Source organism: Hypanus sabinus, chromosome 4, assembly GCF_030144855.1.
Source record: "Hypanus sabinus isolate sHypSab1 chromosome 4, sHypSab1.hap1, whole genome shotgun sequence".
NCBI lineage: Eukaryota > Metazoa > Chordata > Chondrichthyes > Myliobatiformes > Dasyatidae > Hypanus > Hypanus sabinus.
Window position 1 is genome coordinate 98,533,500 of NC_082709.1, and position 26,944 is coordinate 98,560,443.

General features: G+C 41.0%; 1 protein-coding gene across 1 annotated transcript in view; it reads right to left on the reverse strand.

Moving 5' to 3' along the window:
- Nucleotides 1-26,944, reverse strand: part of LOC132393018 (serine/threonine-protein phosphatase with EF-hands 2-like) — a 190,362-nt gene that overhangs the window by 100,188 nt on the left and 63,230 nt on the right. The window contains exon 4 of the mRNA XM_059967709.1: nucleotides 641-713. Coding sequence (XP_059823692.1) covers nucleotides 641-713 — 73 coding nt within the window. The remainder of the gene's footprint in view (nucleotides 1-640; nucleotides 714-26,944) is intronic.

A 26,944-nucleotide genomic window follows, 5' to 3' on the forward strand; every position in this document is an offset into this window, starting at 1 on the left:
CTCAAGGCAGACATGATCAAGAGGTTTGATTGTTATTCAGACCAAACATCAGAATGGAAAATAAGTGTTATGCAATTGACCTTGACCATGGAATGACTGTTGGTGCCAGATGGGGTGGTTTGAGAATGCTGATCTCCTGGGATTTTCATGCACATTGGTCTCTAGAGTTTACAGGGAATGTATGAAAAACAGACACATCCAGTGAGTGCAGTTCTGTGGACAAGAAAGTATTAATGAGAGATGTCAGAAGAGAATGGCCAGACTGGTTCAACCTGACAGCAAGGCAAATGTAACTCAGATAAGTACATGTTACGGCAGTCATCCAGAAGAACATCTCTGAACGTACAACATGTCAAACCTTGAAATGGCTGGGCTGCAGCAGCAGAACGCCACGGACATACACTCAGGGATCACTTTATTAGGTATAGCAAGGGCTTAGTAAACTGTCAACTGAGTATACACGCTCAGTATAGTAAACTCAAATTTGGCTTTAGTCATCTGCTTTTTTCAGATGTTTTGCAAGATATTTCCAAAAATGATTTCAGAATATCCACAAAACTTCATTTATTCACAATGAGTAATATGTTTCACATCTATCAATCTATTGAAGAAAACTTGAAGTGGAATGTTTCTTACTCACCACCTCTTGCCGTACTGTGCTCTGCACAATGATCAGCATAGTAATCCATCAAAAACGTAAAGAAGTGTGATAGCTGGGGGGAAAAGGGCACAGACTGGATCAGTAAATCACTGATATCTGCAGGAATATCTGCAATACAGCTTCAATTTCAATTCAGCATCACTTCATAAAACTGGAAGAATTCAACTGGTTGAGCAGTGGGTTGGAGGAATGGTCTGCAGACTCTGTGTCTTCTTGATGAAACCAACACTTGGCACTGGCCAGAGTCTTAGAGGCTCAGAACTGTTATGCAAAAAAATGAGAAGGCTTGCTACCTGTGCCACGTGCCAGTGAGGGTAAGAGTAGGATGCTCTGGAGGATGAACACGTGGCTGAGGAACTGGTGTAGGGGTCAGGTTTTCAGATTTCAGGATCATTGGGACCCCTTCTGGGGCAGGTGGATCCTGTACAAGAGAGACGGGCTACACCTGAACTACAAGGGGACCAATATCCTTGCAGGGAGGTTTGTTAGTGCTATTGGCAAGGTGGGGGTGGGGTTTAAACTAGATTTGTAGGGGGATGGGAACCAGAGTTCCAGAATAGACAGTGGAGCGAGGGTGAAAATAAATGATGTCAAAGTTTCATGCAAAGTCACAAATAGAAGGGTTGTGTGTGGAGGTAATAATCTTCTGAGGTGTGTCTATTTCAATGCGAGGAGTATTGTGGGGAAGGCTAATGAGCTGAGGGCGTGGATTGACACGTGGAATTATGACATTGTAGCCATTAGTGAAACGTAGTGAGGCATAGGACTTGCAGCTCAATGTTCCAGGGTTCCGATGTTTCAGACGTGATAGAGGCAGAGGGATGAAGGATGGGGGGGGGGGGCATTGCTGGTCAGGGAAAATATTACAGCAGTGCTCAGGCAGGACAGATTAGAGGGCTTGTCTACTGAGGCCATATAGGTGGAGCTGAGAAACAGGAAAGGTATGACCACATTAATGGGGTTGTATAATAGACCACCCAATAGTCAGTGAGAATTGGAGGAGCAAATCTGCAGAGAGATAACAGACACTGCAGGAAACATAAAGTTGTGATAGTACGGGATTTTAATTTTCCACGTATTGATTGGGACTCCCATACTATTAAAGGTCTAGATGGGTTAGAGTTTGTAAAATGTGTTCAGGTAAGTTTTCTAAATCAATATATAGAGGTACCGACTGAAGAGGATGCAATATTAGATCTCCTATTAGGAAATGAGTTAGGACAGGTGACGGAAGTGTGTGTAGGGGAACACTTTGGTTCCAGTGATCATAACAACATTAGTTTCAACTCGATCATGGATAAAGATAGATCTGGTCCTCAGGTTGAGGTTCTAAACTGGAAAAAGGCCAAATTTGAAGAAATGAGGAAGGATCTAGAAAGCGTGGATTGGGACAGGTTGTTCTCTGGCAAGGATGTTGTTGGTAAGTGGGAGGCCTTCAAAGGCGAAACTTAGAGAGTGCAGAGTTTGTATGTTCCTGTCAGGATTAAAGGCAAAGTGAATAAGAATAAGGAACCTTGGTTCTCAGGAATATTGGAACTCTGATAAAGAAGAGGAGAGAGATGTATGACATGTATAGGAAAAAGGGAGCAAATAAGGTACTTGAGGAGTATAAAAAGTGCAAAAACAGACTTAAGAAAGAAATCAGGAGGGCAAAAAGAAGACATGAGGTACCTTTGGCAGTCAGGGTGAAGGATAATCCTAAGAGCTTCTACAGGTATATTAAGAGCAAAAGGATAGTAAGGGCTAAAGTTGGTCCTCTTGAAGATCAGAGTGGTCGGATATGTATGGAACCGAAAGAAATGAGGGAGAGCTTAAAAGGGTTTTTTGCATCTGTATTTACTAAGGAAACTGGCATGGAGTCAATGGAAATATGGCAAACAAGTAGTGAGGTCATGGAACTTATACAGATTGGAGGAGAAGGCGCTTGTTATCTTGAGGCAAATCAGAGTAGATAAATCCCCAGGACCTGATAGGGTATTCTCTTGGACCTTGAAGGAGACTAGTGTTGACATTGCAGGGACCCTGGAAGATATAGTTAAAATGACTGTACCTACAGGTGAGGTGCCGGAGGATTGTAGGATAGCTCATATTGTTCCGTTGTTTAAAAAAGGTTCTATAAGTAATATGGGAAATTACACACCGGTAAGTTTGATGTTGGTAGTAGGTATATTATTGGAAGAAGTACTAAAAGATAGGATCTACAAGTATTTGGATAGACAGGGACTTATTAGGGAGAGTCAACAAGGCTTTGTGTGTGGTAGGTCATGTTTAACAAATTTATTAGAGTTTTTTGAGGAGGTTATGAGGAAAATGGATGAAGGGAAGGCAGTGGATTTTGTCTACATGGACTTCAATAAGGCCTTTATAAAGGTCCTGTATGGGAGGTTAGTTAGGAAGATTCAGTCGCTAGGTATACATGGTGAGGTAGTAAATTGGATTAGACATTGGCTGAATGGGAGAAGTCAGAGAGTGGTAGTGGAGGATTGCTTCTCTGAGTGGAGGCCTGTGACTAGTGGTGTGCCACAGGGATCAGTGCTGGGTGCATTGATATTTGTCATCTATATCAATGATCTGGATGATAAATGTGGTAAACTGGATCAGCAAATTTGCTGATGATATGAAGATTGGAGGTGTAGTGGAAAGTGAGGAAGATTTTCAAAGCTTGCAGAGGGATCTGGACCAGCTGGAGAAGCGGGCTGAAAAATGGCAGATGGAGTTTAATGCAGACAAGTGTGAGGTATTGCACTTTGGAAGGACAAACCAAGGTAGAACATACAAGGTAAATGGTAGTGTGCTGAGGAGTGCAGTGGAACACAGAGATCTAGGAATACTAAGTTTTGAGTATAAGAGTTGGAATGTTATGGTGAGGTTGTATAAGGCATTGGTGAGGCCGAATTTGGAGTATTGTGTGCAGTTTTGGTCACCTAATTACAGGAAGGATATTAATAAGGTTGAAAGAGTGCGGAGAAGGTTTACAAAGATGTTGCCGGGACTTGAGAAACTGAATTACAGAGAAAGGTTGAATAGGTTAGGACTTTATTCTCTGAAGCGTAGAAGAATGAGGGGAAACTTGATAGAGGTATATAAAATTATGATGGGTATAGACAGAGTGAATGCAAGCAGGCTTTTTCCACTGAGTCTAGGGGAGAAAAAAACCAGAGGACATGGGTTAAGGGTGAAGGGGGAAAAGTTTAAAGGGAACATTGGGGGGGGGGGGCTTCTTCACACAGAGAGTGGTGGGAGTGTGGAATGAGCTGCCAGATGAAGTGGTAAATGTGGGCTCACTTTTAACATTTAAGAAAAAACTTGGACAGGTACATGGATGAGAGGTGTATGGAGGGATATGGGATGGGTGCAGGTCAGTGGAACTAGGCAGAAAAATGGTTCAGCACAGACAGGAAGGGCCAAAAGGCCTGTTTCTGTGCTGTAATGTTCTATGGTTCTATGGAAGCTAGTAATCTCGCATTTAATAAGTAACTGGATGGTCACTTGAATTGCCAAATCATAGAAGGCCATGGACCAAGTGTGGGGTGAATAAGACTGATATAGAATGTCAGCATGGACTTGTTGGACCAATGGGCTGTTTCTGTGCTGTGAGCTTGTTGGACCAATGGGCTGTTTCTGTGCTGTGAGCTTGTTGGACCAATGGGCTGTTTCTGTGCTGTGAGCTTGTTGGACCAATGGGCTGTTTCTGTGCTGTGAGCTTGTTGGACCAATGGGCTGTTTCTGTGCTGTGAGCTTGTTGGACCAATGGGCTGTTTCTGTGCTGTGAGCTTGTTGGACCAATGGGCTGTTTCTGTGCTGTAAACTTGTTGGACCAATGGGCTGTTTCTGTGCTACTGACTCTAAAATATTTGTTGAATGCACAGTTAGCTGTATATATCATGTGTGAGTTCAAATATCCTAAATGTAAATTTCATATTTAGTCTATAACCTGGAGTTTACTTAATATGCTAATACAGGAGAAATGAGGATGTCAACGCTCTTTGTGTTTATGAGAACATATTTCGACGTTGGGCAAATCGATAAAGGGAAGAATGGTAGATCACTAAAGGCAGACATTTAAAAAGATATTTCACAAATCTCAGCAAAGATTTATTCCAGAGAGACCTTGCAAAAATGACACTCCATCCATGGATGTCCTAACCTATTATTCAGGGTCACAAGTACTGGCAAAACCTTGTAAAATTTCTCTGCACTCATTCAAGCTTTCCTGTAGGTAGGTGACCAGAATTGGACACAGTACTCTAAATTCAGCCTTATCAAAGTCTTACAAAACTTCAAAAGAACATCTTAACTGCTGTACTTGGTGCCTAATCATTCACTGCAAAAGTCCCAATATGTTTTGTCCTCCAAAAGAGCAACAACAGACACTTGACTACATTAAATACTTTCTGCCATTTTTTAGCCCATTTTTTCAGCTGGTCCAGATGACATTGACTGGAATGTCCTCCATGGTGAGCATGTCTCCAAGTTCACTGATGGAGTCGTGTGCTTCCTCTGGAAGTGCATGGACAATGTTGTCCCTCAGAAGTTGGTCAGGGTCTTCCCAAACCAGAAACCCTGGATCAATCCTTGTGATCAGCACTTACAACACAACATAGAGCTTACATCACTGGCGATCAACTAGAGCTCAAGAGAAGCAGCTATGATCTGTGCAAAACTACCAAAGCTGCAAATCAACAATACAGGGACAAGATTGAGTAAAGGTTCACAACGAATAGTAGACGTGACTTGTGGTGAGGGCTGCATACCATCGCAAAGCCAAACTGTATGGTGCCGTCAACATCGTGGCATCTCTCCCAGATGAGCTCAATCGATTTTATGCTGGATTCAACATTGCTAACTCTGAGCCTTCAAGGAAAGCCACCATTACAACCTGCAACCTGGTCATCTCTGAGGCTGAGGTACGCAGATGTTTCCAAAGAGTGGACAGTCACAGGGCTGCGAGACCGGATGGCATCCCAGAGCAAGTACTCGGGATGTGCACAGCATAACTGACAGGTGTGATTACAGACATTTTTAATCTCTCACTCTCCCAGTATAGAGTGCCTTCCTGCTTCAAGACATTCCACCATTGTCCCTGTACCAAAAAAGACCAAGGTGACATGCCTAAATGGCTGGTGTCCTGATGCACTCACCTCAATAATACACAACTGCTTTAAGAGTCTGGTCATAAATTACATCTACAGCATACTACCACCCAAAGTGGACCCCCTACAATTCGCCCACCGACACAACTGATCAACAGATGACGCATTAGCCACACACTGTCCTTGCACATCTGGAGAAGAAGGATGCTTATGTGAGAATGCTTTTCTTGGACCACAGTTCAGCATTCAACACCACAGTTCCATCCAGTCTCGACAAGAAGCTCAGAGACCTCGGCCTTGACCCTGCCTTGTGCAGCTGGATCCTGGACTTCCTGTCAGATCACCGGCAGGTGGTAAGAGTGGGCTCCCTCACCTCCATCCCTCTGACTCTCAATACAGAAGCCCCTGAGAGTTGTGTACTGAGTCCCCTCCTTTACTCCCTGTATACCCATGACTGTGCCGCCACCCACAGCCCTAATCTGCTAATTAAATTTGCCAATGACACTATATTGATTGGCCGTATCTCAAACAATAACGAGGTGGCCTACAGGGAAGAAGTCATCTCTCTGACACAGTGGTGTCAAGAAAACAACCTCTCGCTCAATGTCGCAAAAACAAAGGAGTTAGTTGTGGATTACAGGAGGAATGGAGACGGGCTAACCCCTATTGACATCAATGGATCTGGGATTGAGAGGGTAAACAGCTTTAAGTTCCTTGGCATGCACATCACCGAGAATCTCATGTGGTATGTACACACCAGCTGTGTGGTGAAAAAGGGACAACAGTGCCTCTTTCACCTCAGACGGCTGAGAAAGTTTGATATGAGCCCCTAAATTCTAAGGACTTTCTACAAGGGCACAACTGAGAGCATCCTGACTGGCTGCATCACTCCTCAATTGGAACTGTACCTCCCTTAATCGCAGAACTCTGTAGAGAGTGGTGCGGACAGCCCAACACATCTGTAGCTGTGAACTTCCCATGATTCAGAACATTTACAAAGACAGGTGTGTAAAAAAGGCCCATAGGATCATTGGCGGCCCAAGTCACCCCAACCACAAACTATTCTAGTTTCTACCAACTGGGAAACGGTACCGCAGCATAAAAGCCAGGACCAACAGGCACCAGGCCAGCTTCTTCCACCAGACCATCAGACTGATGAACTCACACTGATTTGAGTGTTTATCTATGTTACATTGACTGTTCTATTTATTATAAATTACTATGAATGCACATTGCACATTTAGATGGAGACATATTGTGAACAATTTTACTCCTCATGTATGTGAAGGATGTAAGAAATAAAGTCAATTCAATTAAGTCACACTGCGAGCATTGATAACCCTCCTCACTGTCCACTATGCCCCCAATCTCCGTGTTTTCTGCTGATTCAATTTGTTGATCCATTTTATCACATTATCATCTAAATCAATGGTTCCCAAAGTAAGTAAAATTGCCCCTGGGGACAGTAGGAGTTTCTAAGGGGCAATAAACATAAAAGAGGAATGGGCAGGCATTTGGTAGCAAGAGGGGCAGTTAAATGATTAATTTAAGAAATGAATTATTTCTGATAAGCATTAGATCCTCAGTGCTTCCTGATTGATTACAATGATCACCTCATCTCTTGCTAACCCACCAATCTCCTAGACTTTGTTTGAAGCATGTTATAGTTGTTGAAAAGCAATGCGATACTTCTGTACTTGGCATATTGTAAGAAATCTGGATTGAGTAATCACGCTATTTCCGGGCCTGGCCTAAGTATTATTGCTGTTCGCTACTGCAGTACAGTGTTCCTTTAGACCATAAGACAGAGGAGCAGAATTAACCCATTCAGGCCATCAAATCTGTTCCACTATTACATCATGGCTGATCCTGGATCCACTCAACCCCATTCACTAGTCTTCTCACCTTATCCTTTGATACCCTGTCCAATCAGGAAATGATCAACTTCTGCTTTAAATATACCCACGGATTTGGCCTCCAGCACAGTCTGTGGCAGAGAATTCCGCATTTTCACTATTCTCTGGCTAAAAAAAATTCCTCCTTGCCTCTCAATTTTGAGACTGTGCCCTCTAGTTCTGGATACCCCCACCAGAAGAACCATCCTCTCCACATCCACCTATCTAGACCTTGCAGCATTCAGTAGATTTCATTGAGATCCCCCGTATTCTTCTAAATGCTAGCGAGTACAAGCGCAAACCTGCCAAACGTTCCTCACATGTTAACCCTTTCATTCCTGGAATCATCCTTGTGAGCCTCCTACTGTTAGCTAGTATGATTCACATACTCTAATTATGGGAATGTTTGAGGATGTGACTAAACACATTGATGAAGGTAGAGCAGTAGATATAGTAGATGGATTTCAGCTAGGCATTTGATAAGGTACCCCATACAAGGCTTATTGAGAAAGTTCAAGAAATAATGAGAAAGATCCAAGGGGACATTGTTTTGTGGATCCAGAACTGGCTTGCCTCAGGGAGTGGAGTACCTCAGGGATCTGTTCTGGGATGCTCACTCTTCATTATTTTTATAAATAACCAGGATGAGGAAGTGGAGGGATGCATTAGTAAATTTGCTGATGACACAAAGGTTGGGGGTGTTGTGGATAGTGTGGAGAGCTGTCGGGGGTTACAGCAGGATGTTGATAGGATGCAAAACTGGGCTGAGAAGTGGCAGATGGAGTTCAACCCAGATAAGTGTGAGGTGGTTCATTTTGGTAGGTCAAATATGATGGCAGAATATAGCATTAATGGTAAGTCCCTTGGCAGTGTGGAGGAACAGAGGGATCTTGGGGTCCGAGTCCATAGGACACTCAAAGCTGCTACGTAGGTTGATTCTGGTTAAGAAGGCCTTCATCGATCTTGGGATAGAGCTTAAGAGCCGAGAGGTAATGTTGCAGTCATACAGGATCCTGATCAGACCCCGCTTGGAGTACTGTGCTCAGTTCTGGTTGCCTCACTACAGCAAGGACATGGAAAGGGTGCAGAGGAGATTTACAAGGATGTTGCCTGGATTGGGGAACATGCCTTATGAGAATAGGTTCAGTGAATTTTGCCTTTTCTCCTTGGAGTGACGGATAGAGGTGTACAAAATAATGAGAGGCATTGATCGTGTGGATAGTCAGAGGCTTTTTCCCAGGGCTGAAATGGCTAGCATGAGAGGGCATAGTTTTAAGGTACAGAGGAGATGTCAGGGGTAAGTTTTTTTTTACTCAGAGTGATGATTGTGTGGAATGGGCTGCCGGCGGTGGTAGTGGAGGCAGAAATGATAAGGTCTCCTGGATGGATACATGGAGATTAGTAAAATAGAGGGCTATAGATAAGCCAAGGTAGTTCTAAGGTAAGGATATGTTCGGCACAGCTTTGTGGGCTGAAGGGCTTGTATTGTGCTGTAGGGTTTTTATTGCTATGTTTCTCTGTTATGCAGTGACACAAGTCCTGTGAATATGGGCATGACATTCAATGGTATAAAGTTCAGCAACTGCCCTTTTGAATTTTTCCCTAGATCACGGCTCAACTAAGATATCGCTGCCCCACTTTATGTTCCTTTAGGCAGAGTCAGGTTTTGCCTGACCTATAATGATGTCTTAAGATTTCCTTTTATTGATCACTGCGCTAAAAGATGGTCTCAAACAACAGGCCAATTGACTGTGGCCATTAATCCATAATGAAGCAGAAGCAGACTTAATGAAAAAGAAGTGTGGACAGTACAGTGTGGAGTATCTGTAATATGGACTTATACCAGCACCAAGCAACCAACAGCAGCCAAATTGTTTGTGTGAAAAAGTTCTTTCAAATGAGACAATGAAACCATAAAGACTCCTTGAACATTTGAAAAAAATGCCCTCTGATAAAGCAAACAAGAACTTAGCTTGTTTTTAGTCACTTCATGAAAACTTTCAGAGATAGAAACACTTCAAAACATCTTTGCAAACACTTCACAACAAAACAGTAATGGCTCATGTGCTTCATACTGCGTTTCATTGTTTGTTGCTAAATCTGGTAAGTCTCATACAATTGGAGGGCAGATTCTGCCAGCAGTAAGGGAAGTTCTGAGTATGGTTTTGCATAAGTTACCAGAACAAATCATTAAAGCTTTTCTGCTCAGTGATATCTCTGCTCAAAGACATACAGATGAAGTACCTGAGAATGTGGAATGTACTTGGACAACAGAATTTGCTGCGTGGTTACCTGAAATTTTTTTGCCAAGAATTGAATCTTCGCTTCTTGGTTATGCTCGCTTCATTAATAAGACCATTAGATAAGGGAACACATGCAAAAAGCTGGTGGTACTCAGAGGGCCAGGCAGCATCTATGAAAAAAAATACAATCGACTTTTCAGGCTGAGACCCTTCAGCAGGACAGGAGAGAAAATATGAGTAGGTTGTCCATTGCCTCCCTCTGGTGCTCCTCCCCACTTTTCTTTCTTCCATGCCTTCTGTCCACTCCTATCAGATTCCCCTTTCTCCAGCCCTATATCTCTTTCACCAATCAATTTCCCAGCTCTTTACTTCACCCATCCCCTTCCTGGTTTCACCCATCACCTGGTGTTTCTCTCTCCCCTCCCCCACCTTTTAAAATCTACTCCTCATCCTTCTACTCCACTCCTGTCAAAGGGCCTCAGCCCAAAACATTGGCTGTACTTTTTTCCATAGATGTTGCCTGGCCTGTTGAGTTCCTCCAGTATTTTGTGTGTGTTGCTTGGATTTACAGCATCTGCAGATTTTCTCTTATTTGCCATAAGATATAGGAACAGAATTAGGCTATTTGGCCCATCGAGCCATCTCCAGCATTCAATCATGGCTGATCCTTTTCCCCCTCCTCAGCTCCACTCCCTGGCCTCCTTGCCCTAACCTCTGATGCCATGTTCAATCAAGAACCTGCCAATGTTCACCTTAAGTACACCCAACAACTTGGTCTCTGCAGCTGCCCGTGGTAATAAATTCCACAAATTCACCGCCATTTGGCTAAAGAAATTTCACCGCATCTCTGTTCTAATGGATGCCTCTATCCTGAGGCTCTGCCCTTGTGTCCTAGACTTCCCCACCATGGGAAACATCCTTTCCATAACTGCTCTGTCTAGGCCTTTCAACATTCAAAATGTTTCAATGAGATCACCCCCTCATCCTTCTACATTCCAATGAGTACAGACCCAGAATTATCAAATGTTCCTTTCATTCCTAGACTCATCCTTGTGAACTTCTGGACCCTCTCCAATGCCAGCACATCTTTTCTTAGATGAGGGACCCAAAACTGTCCACAATACTCAAGGTGAGGCCTCACCAGTTCTCTATACAACCTAAGCATCACATCCCTGCTCTTGTATTCTAGACCTTTCAAAATAAATGCCAACTTTGCATTTGCCATCCTCACCAACAACTCAACTTATAAGTTAAACTTTAGAGCGTTCTGCACAAGGACTTCCAAGTCCCTCTGCATCTCAGATTTTTGGATTTTCTCCCCATTCAGAAAATAGTCTGCACATTTATTTCCACTACCAAAGTGCATTACTGTGTATTTTCCAACATTATTTTTCATTTGCCACTCTCTTGCCCATTCCTCGAATCTAAGTCCTTCTGCAGCCTACCTGTTTCCTCAACACTACCTGCCCCTCCAGAAAACTTCATATCATCTGCAAACTTAGCAACAAAGCCATCTTTTCCATCATTGACATACAGCATAAAAAGAAGTGGTCCCAACACTGACTCCTGCAGAACACCAGTAAATCACTGGCAACCAACCAGAAAATTATCCTCTTATTCTCACTCACTGCCTCCTACCAATCAGCCAATGTTCTAACCATGCTAGTAACCTTCCTGTAATACCATGGGCTCTTAACTTGGTAAGCAGTCCCATGTGTGGCACCTTGTCAAAGGCCTTCTGAAAATCCAAATATACAACATCCACTACATCCCCTTTATCTATCCTACTTGTAATCTCCTCAAAGAATTCCAACAGGTTCATCAGGCAAGATTTTCCCTTAAGGAAACCATGTTGACATTGTCCGATCTTGCCCGTGTCACCAAGTACTCCATAACCTCATCCTTAACAATTGACTTCAACAACTTTCCAACCACTGAGATCAGGCTAAATGGTCAATAACTTCCTTTCTGCTGCCTTACTCATTTCTTAAAGAGTGGAGTGACATTTGCACTTTTCCAGTCCTTTGGCTAGAGTCCAGTGATGTTTGAAAAATCATTACCTATGTCTCCACAATCTCTACTGATACCTCTTTGAGAACCCATGGGTGCAGTTCACCTGGTCTGGGTGTCTTATGTACCCTTAGATCTTTCGGCTTTTTGAGCACCTTCTCCCTTGTAATAGTAACTGCACTCACTTCTCTTCTCTCACACCCTCAACATCTGGGACACTGCTAATGCCTTCTAGAGTGAAGACTGATGCAAAATACTCATGAGTTCATCTGCCATCTCTTCATCCCTTGTTAATATTTCTCTGGCCTAATTTTCTATCAGTCTTATATCCACTATCTCTTTTACTTTTTATATACTTGAAAAAGCATTTTCTATCCTCCTTGACTTTGTTTGCCAGCTTGCTTTCATATTTCATCTTTTCCCTCCTAATAATTCTTTTAGTTGCTCTGTGTAGGTATTTAAAAACTTCCTAATCCCCTAATCCTGTGAACTTTTGCTTTGCTGTATGCCCTCTCATGTTTTTTACATTAGCTTCCACTTTCCTTGTCGGCCACGGTTGTACTGTTTTGCTATTCAAGTACAGTAGTTGCTTATTTTTGGAATACATCTATCCTCAGTTTTCCCAGAAACTCACGCATCTCCTTCCAATTTACTTTGGCTAATTCTTCTCTCATACCACTGTAATTTCCTTTACTCCACTGAAATACTGTTATGGCAGACTTTATTTTCAAATTTCAAATGATGAAATCATGGTTCAAGAGTTGTTATTTGCAAGGGGATTTAGAAACGGATACAAAGGGTGAATCGATATTTGAGTTGTTGAGCAATTTTTCCAAGAGAAGGACATCTGCTCATCAACATTCTTGCTTGAGCAACAAACGGGGCACATTGATGACAGGACGCCACCGCGTGGTTATTACTTTCCTGGAAAAAAGCTGTAAATAATGTTCTTACCACTTACTGTGTAATTTATGGACAGCATCTTGTCACAAAAAGTAATTGGCTCCACAAATCACAGCAATAAATTGAGAATGGTGAGCAATTTGAATGCCTGCTGTTGCACACAGAAGTCAAACTGATCTCAAAAAGTGCTTTTGAAGCTGTAATAAAATTCTCTGAAGATTAAAGTGCTTCATTCAGTAATCAACTTAGGCATAATTATTGCTTATTTTTCAAAATTATTTGCAATTTTAAAAATGTATTCATTCATGGGATGTGGGTGTCACCAGCTAAACCATTGCCCATCCCTAGTTGTCCTTGTGAAGGTGGTGATAAGCTACCTTCTTGAACCCACAGTGCTGTTAGGGAGGGAATTCCATGATTTTGAACCCAGTGACAATGAAGGAATGGTAATATGTTTCCAGGTCAGGATGGTGAGTGACTTGGAGGGGGATTTCCAAGTGGTGGTGTTCCCAGGTATCTGCTGTTCTCGTCCTTCTAGTGCTCATGGTCGTGGGTCTGGAAGGTGCTGCCTTAGGAACTTCGATGTGTTATTGCAGTGCATCTTGTAGATAGTACACACTGCTGCAACTGTTTGTTGTTGGTGGAGGGATTCAATGCTTGTGGAAGGGGTATCAATCAACTGGGCTGCCTTGTACTAGATGGTGTCAAGCTTCTCGAGTGTTGATGGAGCTGCACTCATCCAGGTGAGTGGCGAGTATTCCATTACACTCCTGACCTGAGCCTTGTCGATGGTGGACAGGCTTTGGGGAGTCAGGAGGTGAGTTACACACCACAGGATTCCAAGCCTTTGACCTGCTCTGGTAGACACAGTGTTTATATGGCTAGACCAGTTCAGTTTACTGTCAATGGTAACCCCCAAGATGTTGATTGTAGGAGATTCAGTGATGGTGATGCCACTGAATGTCAAGGGACAATGGTTGGAGCCTCTCTTACTGGAGATGGTCACTGCCTGGCACTTGTGTGGCTCGAATGTTAGTTGCCACTTGTCAGCCCAAGCCTGGATATTGTCCAGGTCCTGCTGGATTTGGGTATGAACTGTTTCACTATCTGAGGAGTCATGAATGGTGCAGAACATTGTGCAGTCATCTGCAAACATCTCCACTTCTGACCTTATGACTGAAGGAAGGAAGGATTGCTTCCAGTTAGTCTGGGCTGTGTTCAAGGACTCATCTGCAGAACAGAATGAATACACTGTGCTTGTCATGGACTTTATTAAAACATCTGTAGATGAGTGCATCCTCAAAAGATCATTCAGTTTTGCCCAACCAGAAGACCTGGATGAACCATGAGATCCACAATCTGCTGAGGGCCAGATCGGAGACATCCAAGTCTGGTGACCAAGAAAGTTACAAGAGGTCCAGGTATGATCTGTGGAAATCTATCTCAAGGGCAAGGTGCCAATTCCAGATTAAACTAGAATCAATGAAGGATGCTCGACAGTTGTGGCAGGGCTTGAATGCCATCACCTCATAAAGTTAAATCAACCGACATTGGTGACAACAACACTTAGCTTTCAGATAAGCTCAATGCCTTCCATGCCCACTTTCACTGCAAAACATGCAGGAACCATCACAACCTCCCATAGACCCCGGTGATCCTGTGATTTCAGTCTGCCTTCAGGAGAGTGAACCTATAAAAAGCATCCAGCCCAGATGGAGTACCTAGCCATGTGCTGATAAACTGGCTGGAGTGTTCACCGAGATCTTTCACCTCTCGCTTTGGCACCTGCTTCAAGCATTATATCAGTGCCTAAAAAGTAACCTGCCTCAATAACTATTTTCCAGTTGCACTTACATCCACGGAAGTGTTTTCAGAGGTTGGTGATAAAACATATCAACTCCTGCCTGAGAGGTGACTTGGATCCACTCCAACTTGTCTACTGGTGCAACAGGTGTTGTATCATTGTCCTGAGGGGGCATGGCTTATTCTGATTGTCAAAAGTCACTTCTGTCATGATTGGTTAGTTTGGAAACTGAAGCTGCTTTTCCTATTGGTTAGCTGCCTGGTGTCCAGTTTCAAATATCCTGGATATATAGAAAGCACACGTGAAGATTAGAAACATAGAAAATCTACAGCACAATATAGACTCTTCAGCCCACAAAGTTGTGCCGAACATGTCCCTACTTTAGAAATTACTAGGCTCACCTATAGCCCTCTATTTTTCTAAGCTCCATGTACCTTTCCAAAAATCTCTTAAAAGCCCCTATCATACCCACCTCCACCACCGTTGCTGGCAACCCATTCCACATACTCACCACTCTCTGAGTGAAAAAACTAACCCCTGACATCTCCTCTGTACCTACTCCCCAGCACCTTAAACCTGTGTCCTCTTGTGGCAACCATTTCAGCCCTGGGAGAAAGCCTCTGACTATCCAGAGCTTCTCCCTCTCTTCCTTTGTTTATGCACATAACCATCGGGAAGGTATGCTCTGAGCATGCTTTTAACTAAGTATGTTTGTTAAATGTATGTTTTGTGGCGACCCACTTCCCAGCACTCTCGAACCGGCTCTCAAAGTGGCGCGCGCCGGCATTGAGGCAGGTCCCGAAAAGGGCGCCAAGTCTGCTTCACCAGCAAGGGGAAAAGCCCGGGCACAGGACGGGACTGTGAATATGCGCCCCCTACAGCATTCCTGCCTGGGGAGGGCGGGAACAGGAAGGCTTTAAAGCGAGGCCGTGAAGTTTGAATAAACATCTTTTGCAACTGCAGCTCACCGACTACGTGTCGTTATTTCAGTGCTGTGTGTAGCACACCGCTACAGTTTGATGAATATTCAACCTTATAGTTTTTGTAACTTGGAGAACGTGAATTTCTGTTTGGATTTTTACTGTTGTAAATAAATGATTTATATACTCATTCACAGTCAGTGTTTCCTGTCTCACTTGCCAGACCCGTGAATCTGATTCAATGTTACATTTTGGCACAGCGAGCAGGGTATGGCTTTTAGAGCAGAAATGCATTTCTTTAAGAGGTTAGTTAAAAGAGAGAGCCCTCAGTATAAGAGATGTAGAGTCCCAGGGTGGACAAAATTGTGCAGGTTTTGGAAGTCTCGCTAACTTACTGATGGCTTATGGAGTGCTGATAGTATGATCAGACCAGTTAGATTTTGCCAGGGTTGAAATGGGACACCACATTGTTTTTATATTTAAATCACTGGATTGTTGCAGGAGAAAGGGTAGCTAGTAGGGTGCTTTCTGGCTGTTTGCAGTGATTGTAAAACATTAGTATAAAACTATAGTGAGTCTAAGAGTGAATTGTACAATCTCAGTCATCACTGTAGGGCTGCAAAGTTGGAGTATAAGAATATAAAGATAACTTGTCAGCTAAGAAAGCTATGGCACTTAGACGATGCATGCCTGCTGGTTGCCAGCCTGACCCTGTTAAGGTTCGAGCTTTAATAATCCTTTTCTGGAGCTGGGTGATGGAGATGTCTGGCTGGATGATGAAAATGAAGGAGACGGTAGCATGGATCCCTCGGTTTAATTCTCAAGATGATCACCCTGTTCCTTGCGTGTACGAAACAGTATGGGCCAGGCCAGTGATCACATGTTCCCATACCCTTTTTGGTGGGCATCAGTCCATGCCTTCTTCTCAGGGTGGAGTGGGGGAGGAGTGATGGATCATCTGGATGATGGGGTGGTAAATTGGATTAGTAAGTATGCAGCTGATACTAAGGTAGGTGGTGTTGTGGATAGTGAAGTAGCTTTTCAAAGCTTGCAGCGAGATTTAGGCCAATTAGAAGAGTGGGCTGAATGATGGCAGATGGAGTTTAATGCTGATTAGTGTGAGGTGCTACATTTTGGTAGGAATAATCCAAATAGGACATACATGGTAAATGGTAGGGCATTGACAAATGCAGTAGAACAAAGTGATCTAGGAATAGTGGTGCATAGTTCCCTGAAGGTGGAATCTCATGTGGATAGGGTGGTGAAGAAAGCTTTTGGTATGCTGGCCTTTATAAATCAGAGCATTGAGTACAGGAGTTGGGATGTAATGTTAAAATTGTACAAGGCATTGGTAAGGCCAAATTTGGAGTCTTGTGTACAGTTCTGGTCACTGAATCATAGGAAAGATGTCAACAAAATAGAGAGAGTACAGAGAAGATTTACTAGAATGTTACGTGGGTTTCCCTAAGTTACAGGGAAAGGTTGAACAAGTTAGGTCTTTATTGTTTGGAGTGTAGAAGGTTGAGGGGGGACTTGATAGAGGTATTTAAAATTATGAGGAGGATAGATAGAGTTAACGTGGATAAGCTTTTTCCTTAGAGAGGAGGGGAGATTCAAACAAGAGGACATGAGTTGAGAATTAGGGGGCAAAAGTTTAAGGGTAATACGAGGGGGAATTTCTTTACTCAGAATGTAGCTGTGTGGAATGAGCTTCCAGTAGAAGAGGTAGAGGCAGGTTCGGTATTGTCATTTAAAGTAAAATAGGATAGGTATATGGACGGGAAGGGAATGGAGGGTTATGGGCTGAGTGTGGGTCAGTGGGACTAGGTGAGAATAAGTGTTTGGCACGGACTAGAAGGGTCGAGATGGCCTGTTTGCCACCCCCTAGGCAATGTGGAGGACGTCTGGTTAGGAGAAGCAAGAGATAGAGGCTATTGAGGAGGAAAGGTCATTCTTCAAGCCCTCCGCATAGAAGGATTCCTTTTGTCCTCTGCCAGATTCCACACATTTCATTCAGGATTCCCTGCAAAAGACTGGAATCAGGGGTATAGCTCATTCGTGGCTTACTGTTGTAGGGAGGGGGGTCATTCGACCTGCATCCCTTTATCCCTTTTCCCTGTAAATAGAGTGTGAATGATTTGAATGCAGGTGTGTGTGTGTGTGTGTGTGTGTGTGTGTGTGTGTGTGTGTGCGTGAATACACACGCATGTACTTTGCCATTAAGAGACTCTGTTGGGCTTTGCCCAGTTACTTTTTCCTCTTCAGCTGTTCTCCGATGTTTGTTATTTCTGTGAGTAATTAGTTGTATATTTTCAGTTTTTGCAGTTCCATGCAAAGCTTTAAGGGACTTGAGCCTTAAAAGTCCTGGTGGAGTGAGTGTTTTAAGGGCTGGTATTTCCCTACGTACTATGTGCATAATTGGAAGGTCCTGACTCTTAAAGTGATTTCCTGGCTGACAGAGTGTGGGTGTAGGTGTATTGAGGCACAAGGTGCAAGCTGGGTGGCAAGTGTGAGCAGGACCAGTGTCCTGGGATGGTTGTGTCCCAAACCAATGGTGTTGAGAGGCTGGGCACTAGTTGGAAGCTGAAAGGCACGTACTGGGTATGCAGATCCTAGGCATAGCTGTTGCTCCACAGGGGGGTGCAGTTGATATGTGGTGCTGTATGTATGCCACCCCAGTGCCCTGAATGAGCACCTTGTCCATGCTGGTTATTACAAGGGCAATTACATGTTTTGATTGATAAGCCTTCCTCAGCATGGTACGGCCAGACTGACCGGGGAATGGTTTCGATGGCCTTGGATTACCTGCTCACAAAGGAAGGTGACACTTGTACTGTTATTGGTGAAGAATGCTGCACTACGTTCCTGATGAGTTGGACAACATCTCTCACATGGTTGATCACATCTAAAGAGTCAGTGTATACCAATACAAGCTCATTAACTATTACACTCCGGGTTGGGGCTGGTGGACTGCTGTAGTGTATTGGGGTGACAATTGGGTTACAGTACTGGGTATTATATTTGTGTTTTATATGTAGCTTAGTAAGGAGTTTATGAGAGTTATACTAGACTGAAGGTTGGATCAACATGTTTGCAACTTCGAGGGGTGGAGTGCCCTGAGGAGGGTGACTTATTCTGATTGTCGAAAGTCACTTCCATTATGATTGGTTAGTTTAGAAACTGCAGCTGCTTTTCCCATTGGTTAGCTGCCTGGTGTCCAGTTTCAAATATCCTGGGTATATAGAGAACGCGTGTGGAAGTTCTCTCTCTCTTCCTTTATTTAGGGCAATCGGTCCACAGAACCATTGGGAAGGTATGTTTTGCACACACTGTTAAGTAAGAACGTTTGATGAATATTCAACTTTGTAGTGTCTAACTTGGGAAATATGAATGTTTGGTCAAATTTTTACTGTTGTAAATAAGTGATTAATATACTCATTCACAGTCAATGTTTTCTGTTCTGCTGGCCAGGCCCGTGAACCTGACTCAACTTCACAATTATTGGTACTTCACTCAACCCTGGAACATCTGGCCAGCAAAGATGTAACATCAGGATGCTCTTTATCAGCAACAGCTCAGCATTCAATAGCATTATCGCCTCAAAACTAATAAGCTCCAAGACCTCAATACCTCTTTGTGTAATTGGATCTTCAATTTATCACTTGCAGGCGCCAGTCAGTTCAGATTAGTAACATCTCCTCCAGGACTATGTGCTTAGTCCCCTGCTCTACTCACTTTACACATGACTGTGTGGCTAAGCTCAGCTCCAATGACATATTCAAGTTTGCTAACATCACCTCTGCCATAGGCAGAATCAAAGCTGCTGAAAAATTAGCATATAGGAGGGAGGAAGAAAATCTGTCAGAGTGATGCCATAAAAACAGCCTCTCACTCAATGTCAGCAAGACCCAGGAGCTGACTATTGACTTCAGGAGGATGAAATGAGAGATCCATGAGCCAGACTTCACCAGAGGTGGAGAGAAGCGGCAATTTTAAACTCCTTGGTGTGATAATTTCAGAGGATCTGTCCTCTCTCCAGCTTTTAAGTGTCATTACAAAGAAAGCATAGCAGAACCTCTTATAAGTTCATAAGGATTTGGCATGACATCTCAAACATTGACAAACTTCTATGAATGTGTACTGGAGATGATATTGACTGACTGCATTACAGCCTGGCATGGAAACAGCAAAGCCCTTGAATGGAAAATCCTACAAAAAGTAGTGGATGCAGCCCAGCCCATCACGGGTAAAGGTTTCCACCATTCTGCAGATCTGGGATTCTCCATCTTTGCAGCAGGTCGCGTTTCTAGCGGCTCTCTCTCTTTCAATATATTTCATATTCCACCAACAGATCCCTTTTAGTTCTGATGACTTACTACTTCTACTAAAGGATTTTACGACTGAATTACAATGGCCGAAAAAAGTTCTGGTATTGCATTAAGAAGCGGCAAGACTTTCCCCGAAATGGAGCAAACGGAACAAACCAAGAAAACGGAGGAACCTGTTACACTAGCGGGAATATTTTCTTCAATACAAGACATGAAATCGGAGTTCGGATTGCTTAATATTAAAATTGGTAAACTGACCGGTTCAAACGGGAAGCTCGAAAAAACTATTTCTACGATTCAAGACTCTCTGAAAAACTTGGACTCTCAACTTCAAACACTTCAGCAGACTACAACCCGAATCGAGAGTGAGCATGATCTAGTCAAGCAAACTATTAAAGATCAAGGAATGAAGATACCTTTGATGGAAAAGAAAATCAATGAAATTACCTCGGAACTATCTGAAACGAAGAAAAGAATGGTTGATTTAGACCAGAGGTCGGCAACCTGCGGCTCTGGAGCCACATGCGGCTCTTTCATCTCTGTGCTGCGGCTCCCCGTGGTTCGTTAGCTTTTGAAATGTAATTCGAATTTTGAAGATTATGGTGATCTTGTACAATCTAAAAACTTTGTGGTGACCCCATTTCCTGGCACATCCGAACCGGCTCACAATTAGCCACCATTCCGGCTAAGGGAGATAACCTACGGAGGTTTGTGAGTACGTGTCTTTTGGAGCATCCGCGCCCATGGGGACGGGTTGAGGGAGGTTTTAAATCAAGGCTGTTTAGTTTGAATAAAGTTACCTTTGACTGCAGTGTCTTTATTTTAGCGCTGCATGTAGCACACCGCTACAACGTGTTTTTTATCGCTATTAATATACATCACCACTGCCGATGCCTGACACCCGCCAGTGCGCGCTTTCTTTTAATTCTTCGATCCAAGGTAGGCTAACTATGGAGTAGCCTTCAACCCAACGTCTTTTTTTCGGAGTTCAAAATGTTTTTGTTGCATGCAGAAATGTAATTTCGTTTTCTCTGCAGGAGTTCATCAATTTCATAAATGCAACACATTATAGTTTGTTTATACATAGCATAAAGGCAAAAAAAACCCGTTGTATGCAGTGTTATTTCATTTTAAATGTCAAACGGGTTTTGTGGCTCCCAGTGTTTTCTTTTCTGTGGGAAATGGGTCCATATTGGCTCTTTCAGTGGTAAACGTTGCCGACCCCTGATTTAGACAGTAGAGGGCATTGGAGGAATCTGCGTATTCTGGGACTGCCTGAAAATACTGAAGCTGGCGATCTGTTACAATTCTTTTCAGATATGTTGTATTCACTTTTCAATGAGACCCTCGAAACTAGCCCCTTAATCGACAGGGTCCTCAGAATTCCACTCTCTCGCCGTTCAGCCGAATTACGTCCTCGAGCAGTTGTACTTTCTTTGCATTATTACACGACTAAAGAAGCTGTTCTCCGAGAAGCCGGAAAGAAACGGAAATTACTCTTTAATTCAACACACATTCGTATAGTTGAAGATTATCCCCCGAAATCTTTGCCGAAAGAAAGAAATATCGAGAAGTTATGAGTGAAATGTATCAATTAGATTTAAATCCCTCCCTTCGCTTTCCAGCAAAGCCGATAATTTTTCCTGAAAAATCTCAACCATTGAGGATCTACTCTCCTCAGGAGGGATGGGAGTATATTAAAAACTTTAAAGTTAAGCCTACTGAATAAAATATTAAAGTTACATCCATTATTCAATAGCCAATTTTGAAGTATCTGCAGTATGAGTTGTTTATGGAGCTTTTGAGTTAAGTACATGTTATACCTTTTCACTCTCTGGTATTGGACGTGGTTGATTTAATTTTTTTACCTTATTAATAATTAATACATATATAACTGTTTTGTAGAGAACTTTTATAGTATTGTACTTTAGTGGTCCGTGTAGGACCTGTTGTGTATTAATCTTTTTATTTTTTTTAATTTGTTTCAATACATAGTTTTAGGTCTGTTATATACATATATTCATTTATTTTTATTTTTCAAGAGAAAGAATATTCTTTCTAACATTATTTGCTCGGATTTATTCTTTCTTTTGAATATGTGTTTAAGCTACTTTAGCTGATTCTAAGATGGCCGTTGTTGATTATGTTTTTATTAATGTTAGACACAACATTATAGTAGTTGAATTCTGTTTGTGCCTTTTATTATGGCTATTTTCCATGGGATTTTTGCTTTTTTTTATATGGAACTGCAAATTGGAGAACAGGGTCAAAGGTGATTAGTTAGCATGGGACCAGCCTATCGGTTTCTTCCTTTCTATCCATCGGGAGGGGTCTATTAGAGTAGGTTTTTTTTCTTAATTGGGCAGTTCTTTTGATGGATTTCTCCTTCGTAAATGCGTCACTCCTTCTGGTTGTACCCGCGCCTTTTGGTTTAATCAGTTCTTGCGTAACATTTCTTTTATATAATATTAAACAATTTTAAACATGGATGTTAATAAAATTAATATAATGTCTTGGAATTGGAACGGTGTCAATCATCCCATTAAGCGTAAAAAGAAATTAAAAACACGTGCTGATATTTTTGCGCAAGAAAATCATATACGAAAACAGGATGGGGATAGATTTTTTCACTTTTGGAAAGGGCCTCTTTTTCACTCACTGTCGGATAGTAAAACAAGAGGCGTTTCTATATTTCTTAGTCCTGAAACACCTTTTGTACACACTACTGATTTGATTGGAAGATATTTGTTACTGGTTTATTATGCGAGCAAAAGGGAGCTCTGGTGTGTGTATACGCACCTAAAGTAGATAATACTGACTTTTTAAAGAAACTTTTTTCAGAGTTACCGAATCTCAATAAATATAAGCGGATCATGGGTGGACTTTAACTGTTGCTTAAATCCGGCGATTGACAGGTCATCAACCAATCCGGCGCTTCCAAATAAAGCGGCAGTTTGTATTAACTCTTTTTTTATTAGAATATGGCCTCGTCGATATTTGGAGATATAAACACCCCAGTGATAAAGATTTCTCCACGTCCATCACAAATATTCCTGAATTGATTACTTTTTTTCAGATACACGTCTGTTAAGCTCCGTTGTTGAATGTGCGTATGACATCATTGCGCTTTCAGATCACGTGCCTTTAAAGTTAACCCTTAAGCTCTCGGATAGATTTTTGAAAATCTCACAGTGGCGATTGAACCCCGTTTTGTTACAGGATCCAGCCTTTGTTAATTTTATTAAGGAGCAAATTTCTATATTTTATGAATTTAATACAACCGAAGGAATGTCAAATCTGGTTATATGGGACACCTTGAAATCTTTTAATCTCATATTCAGCAGCCTTGAGAAAGAAAACTAAAGTGGAATTGTCAGTGTTTATTAATAAAACTAAACAGATAGATAAAGCGTATTCAGTTAAACCTACTGAAGACCTATATAAAGAAAGGGTCGAACTTCAATCGCAGTATGATTTACTTCTGACCTTTCCAACTGAACAGCACATTTTTAAATCTAAAAGTTTATTTTATGCACATGGGAAAAAATCTGCTAAACTTTTAGGGAGTCAGTTAAAGGGTGGGATGGTCAGAAGACAGATTTTAAAAATTCGCCGACCAGATAGAACAGAAACTTCAAATCCTTATGAAATTAATAAGATTTATGGACTTTTATTCTAATCTTTATAAATCCGAATTCTCTGATAGTTATATCACTATAAATAGATTTTTGCAAAGGTTAAACATACCTCAAATTTCGATTCAAGATGCTGATATGTTAGATGCACCTATTAAACAAGAGATAGGTAAAGCTCTGGGACCTGATGGTTATACTGTAGAATTTCATAAGACCTTTCACAAAACGCTTATACCACATCTTCATCAAACGTTCACTGATTCTACATCTTCTGGGAACCTTCCTAAAACTTTTTATGAAGCACTAATTTCATTGATTCCAAAAAAAGGGAAAGACCCACTGGAATGTGTATCCTATAGACTTGTTTCTTTACTGAATGTAGATTTTAAAATCCTCTCTAAGATTCTAGCAAATAGGCTTGAAAGTATCTTGGCTAATGTTATCTCAAATGATCAAACAGGATTTATTAAAAATAGGTACTCACATTTTAATATTTGAAGATTATGAAATATCATTTATTCCCCCTCAACCAAAGAATCTGAATGTATTGTATCTTTGGATACAGAGAAAGCCTTTGATAGGGTGGAGTGGCCTTATCTAGTTCAGGTTTTGAAGAGGTTCAATTTTGGTCCAGGATTTATCTCCTGGATTAAATTGATTTATCATGCCCCGGTAGCTGCAGTTCTCACTAATAACCAAAAGTCTCCTCACTTTAGATTATATAGAGGTACCTGTCAGGGCTGTCCCCTTAGCCCTTTATTATTTAATTTGGCTTTAGAACCACTTGCTATTGCTCTTAGGGATTCTAATTCTGTGCAGGGTATTAGGAGAGGAGATAAATTACATAAAGTTTTGTTATACGCAGACGATTTATTAGTTTACATTTCAAATCCTAAGAAATCTATTCCTTCTATGTTATCTATATGGAATTTGGTACTTTTTCTGGATATAAACAATTTACATAAAAGTGAATTATTTCCTATTAATAATTATTTTGATTATTATGATCAAATATCTTTTAATATTGCCAAAAACCATTTTACTTACTTTGGTATCAAAATTACAAAAAATTTTAAAGACCTATATAGTTATAATTTCTTCCCTTTAGCTGAATATACTCAACAGGCACTTTCCAAATGGTCACCTATGTCGATGTCATTGATAGGTCAAATAAATGCTATAAAAATGGTTATTCTACCGAAATTTTTATATATATTTCAAGCAGTTCCCTCTTTTGTTCCAAAATTTTTTTTGATAAAATAGGCTCTCTGATTTTGTCTTATGTTTGGAATAATAAAAGCTCTAGAGTGAATAAACTTTTATTGCAAAAATCAAAAAAAGATGGAATTACCAAACTTTAGATTTTATTATTGGGCAATTAATATTCGCTATATTACTTTTTGGATTTATGATATAGACGATCAAGATCGCCCTTCATGGTTACAGTTGGAGGAAAATTCGGTAATGGGGTTTTTGTTAGCTTCTTTATTAGGAGCTCCTCTTCCGTTTTCGCTCTCCAGAATAGGTAAACAAGCTCTCAACCCTATTGGTAAACATACTTTAAAAATTTGGTTTCAATTTCATAGATTTTTTGAATTAAATGATTTTTTACTTTCTAGTGATATTTATTCTAATTTCTTTTTTAAACCATCAACTTTTCTAACATGGAAAATTAAGGGAATAAAAACTTTTTTAGATTTGTTTTTACAAGACTGTTTAATGTCTTTTTCACAGTTAATGGATAAATAATATCTTCAATACACTTTTTTTCAAATATTTACAGGTTAGGAATTTCTTACGTGATTTTTTTTTTACCAAATTACCCCTTGATCTGCTCTTCAAATTTGGCTTATATTATTTTTCAGTTTGAACCTTTTCAAAAACGATTAATAGCTATCATTTATAAACAGTTAATGAATGCTCGCATGTTGCCTAATGATAAGGTTCAACGCTCCTGGGAAGTAGAACTTCAACATTCACTCTCAGATAACCAATGGAGTAAAATTTATTATTTAGTTAATAATTCATCTATCTGTGCACGCCATATTTTAATTCAGTTTAAGATAGTACACAGGGCCCATATGTCCAAAGATAAATTGGTGCATATTTTTCCTAATATATGCCCTATTTGTGACAGATGTAATGCAGAAGTGGCTACTCTAGCCCATATGTTTTGGTCATGTGTAAGTTTAAATAATTTTTGGAAGGATGTGTTCGGAATATTATCTAAAGTTATGGATGTTCAACCTAATCCACTTACAGCAATTTTTGGGATTTTCCCAGAGGAAGCAAGCAAAGAGTCTGCCTCCGCCCAACATGTGATACCTTTTTCAACTTTACTGGCTAGGAGAGCTATTTTGCCACACTGGAAAGAATCTAACTCACCTACTGTTTTCTATTGGCTCTCCTCCATCATGTCATGTCTAAGCTTGGAGAAAATTAGAAGCCGGACATTTGATACATCTTTTGATTTTGAACAAGTCTGGTGACCCTTTATTCAAAATTTTCACATGATTTAATTTATCTTTATTTATTTATTTTTCTTTATTCTCTTTGGAGAATATCCTTGTCCATGAAGGCTTGGAGATGACTGGAAGGATGTGTTTTTTCTCTCTCTTTCTTTTTAAAGTTTATCCTCATTTGGACTGCCCAATCTTTCTTTTTCTTTCTTTTTTTTTCTTTCTCTCTTTTTTGTTTTAGTTTAGTTAGTGGGGTTTTTCTTTCTCTATCAATAAAATTTCCAATCTTTTTTTTTTACGATTGCTATGAGGAGTAGTAATTTCTCTCTGACCGTTGTATATATAATAGCATAATATATTACCAATTTGAGTTTGATATTATATGCTTTTTGTCTTTAATATTGCTGTTTATATGTCTTTTATATTATCTACTTGTTAAACTCTTTCGATTTGTATTTGTATATTCTTTATTTGAAAATCAATAAAAAAGATTGAAAAATGAAATGAAATGAGCATATCTACACGAAGCATTGTTGCAGGAAAAGAGCATCCACAATCAGGGACCCCACCACCCAGGCCATGCTCCCTTTTCACTGCTTCTTCCATCAGGAAGAAGGTACAAGAGCCTCAGCACTCACACCACCAGGTTCAGAAACAGTTATTACCCCCAACCGTCAAATGGGTCAAATGGGATACTTTCACACTGCGGCACTTGTCACATCTTTGAATTGTTCCCACAACCTATAGACTCACTTTCAAGGTTTCTTCATCTCATGTTCTCAATATTCATTTCTTATTTATTTATTATTATTATTTATTTCCTTCTGTATTTGCACAGTCTGTTGTCTTTTGCACACTAGTTGAACACCAAAGTTGGTACGGTCTTTCATTGATTCTGTTATGGTTATTGAGTATGCCCACAAGAAAAATAATTTCAGGGTTGTAATATGGTGACTTTGATAATAAATTTACTTTGAAAGTTTTAAACTTTGG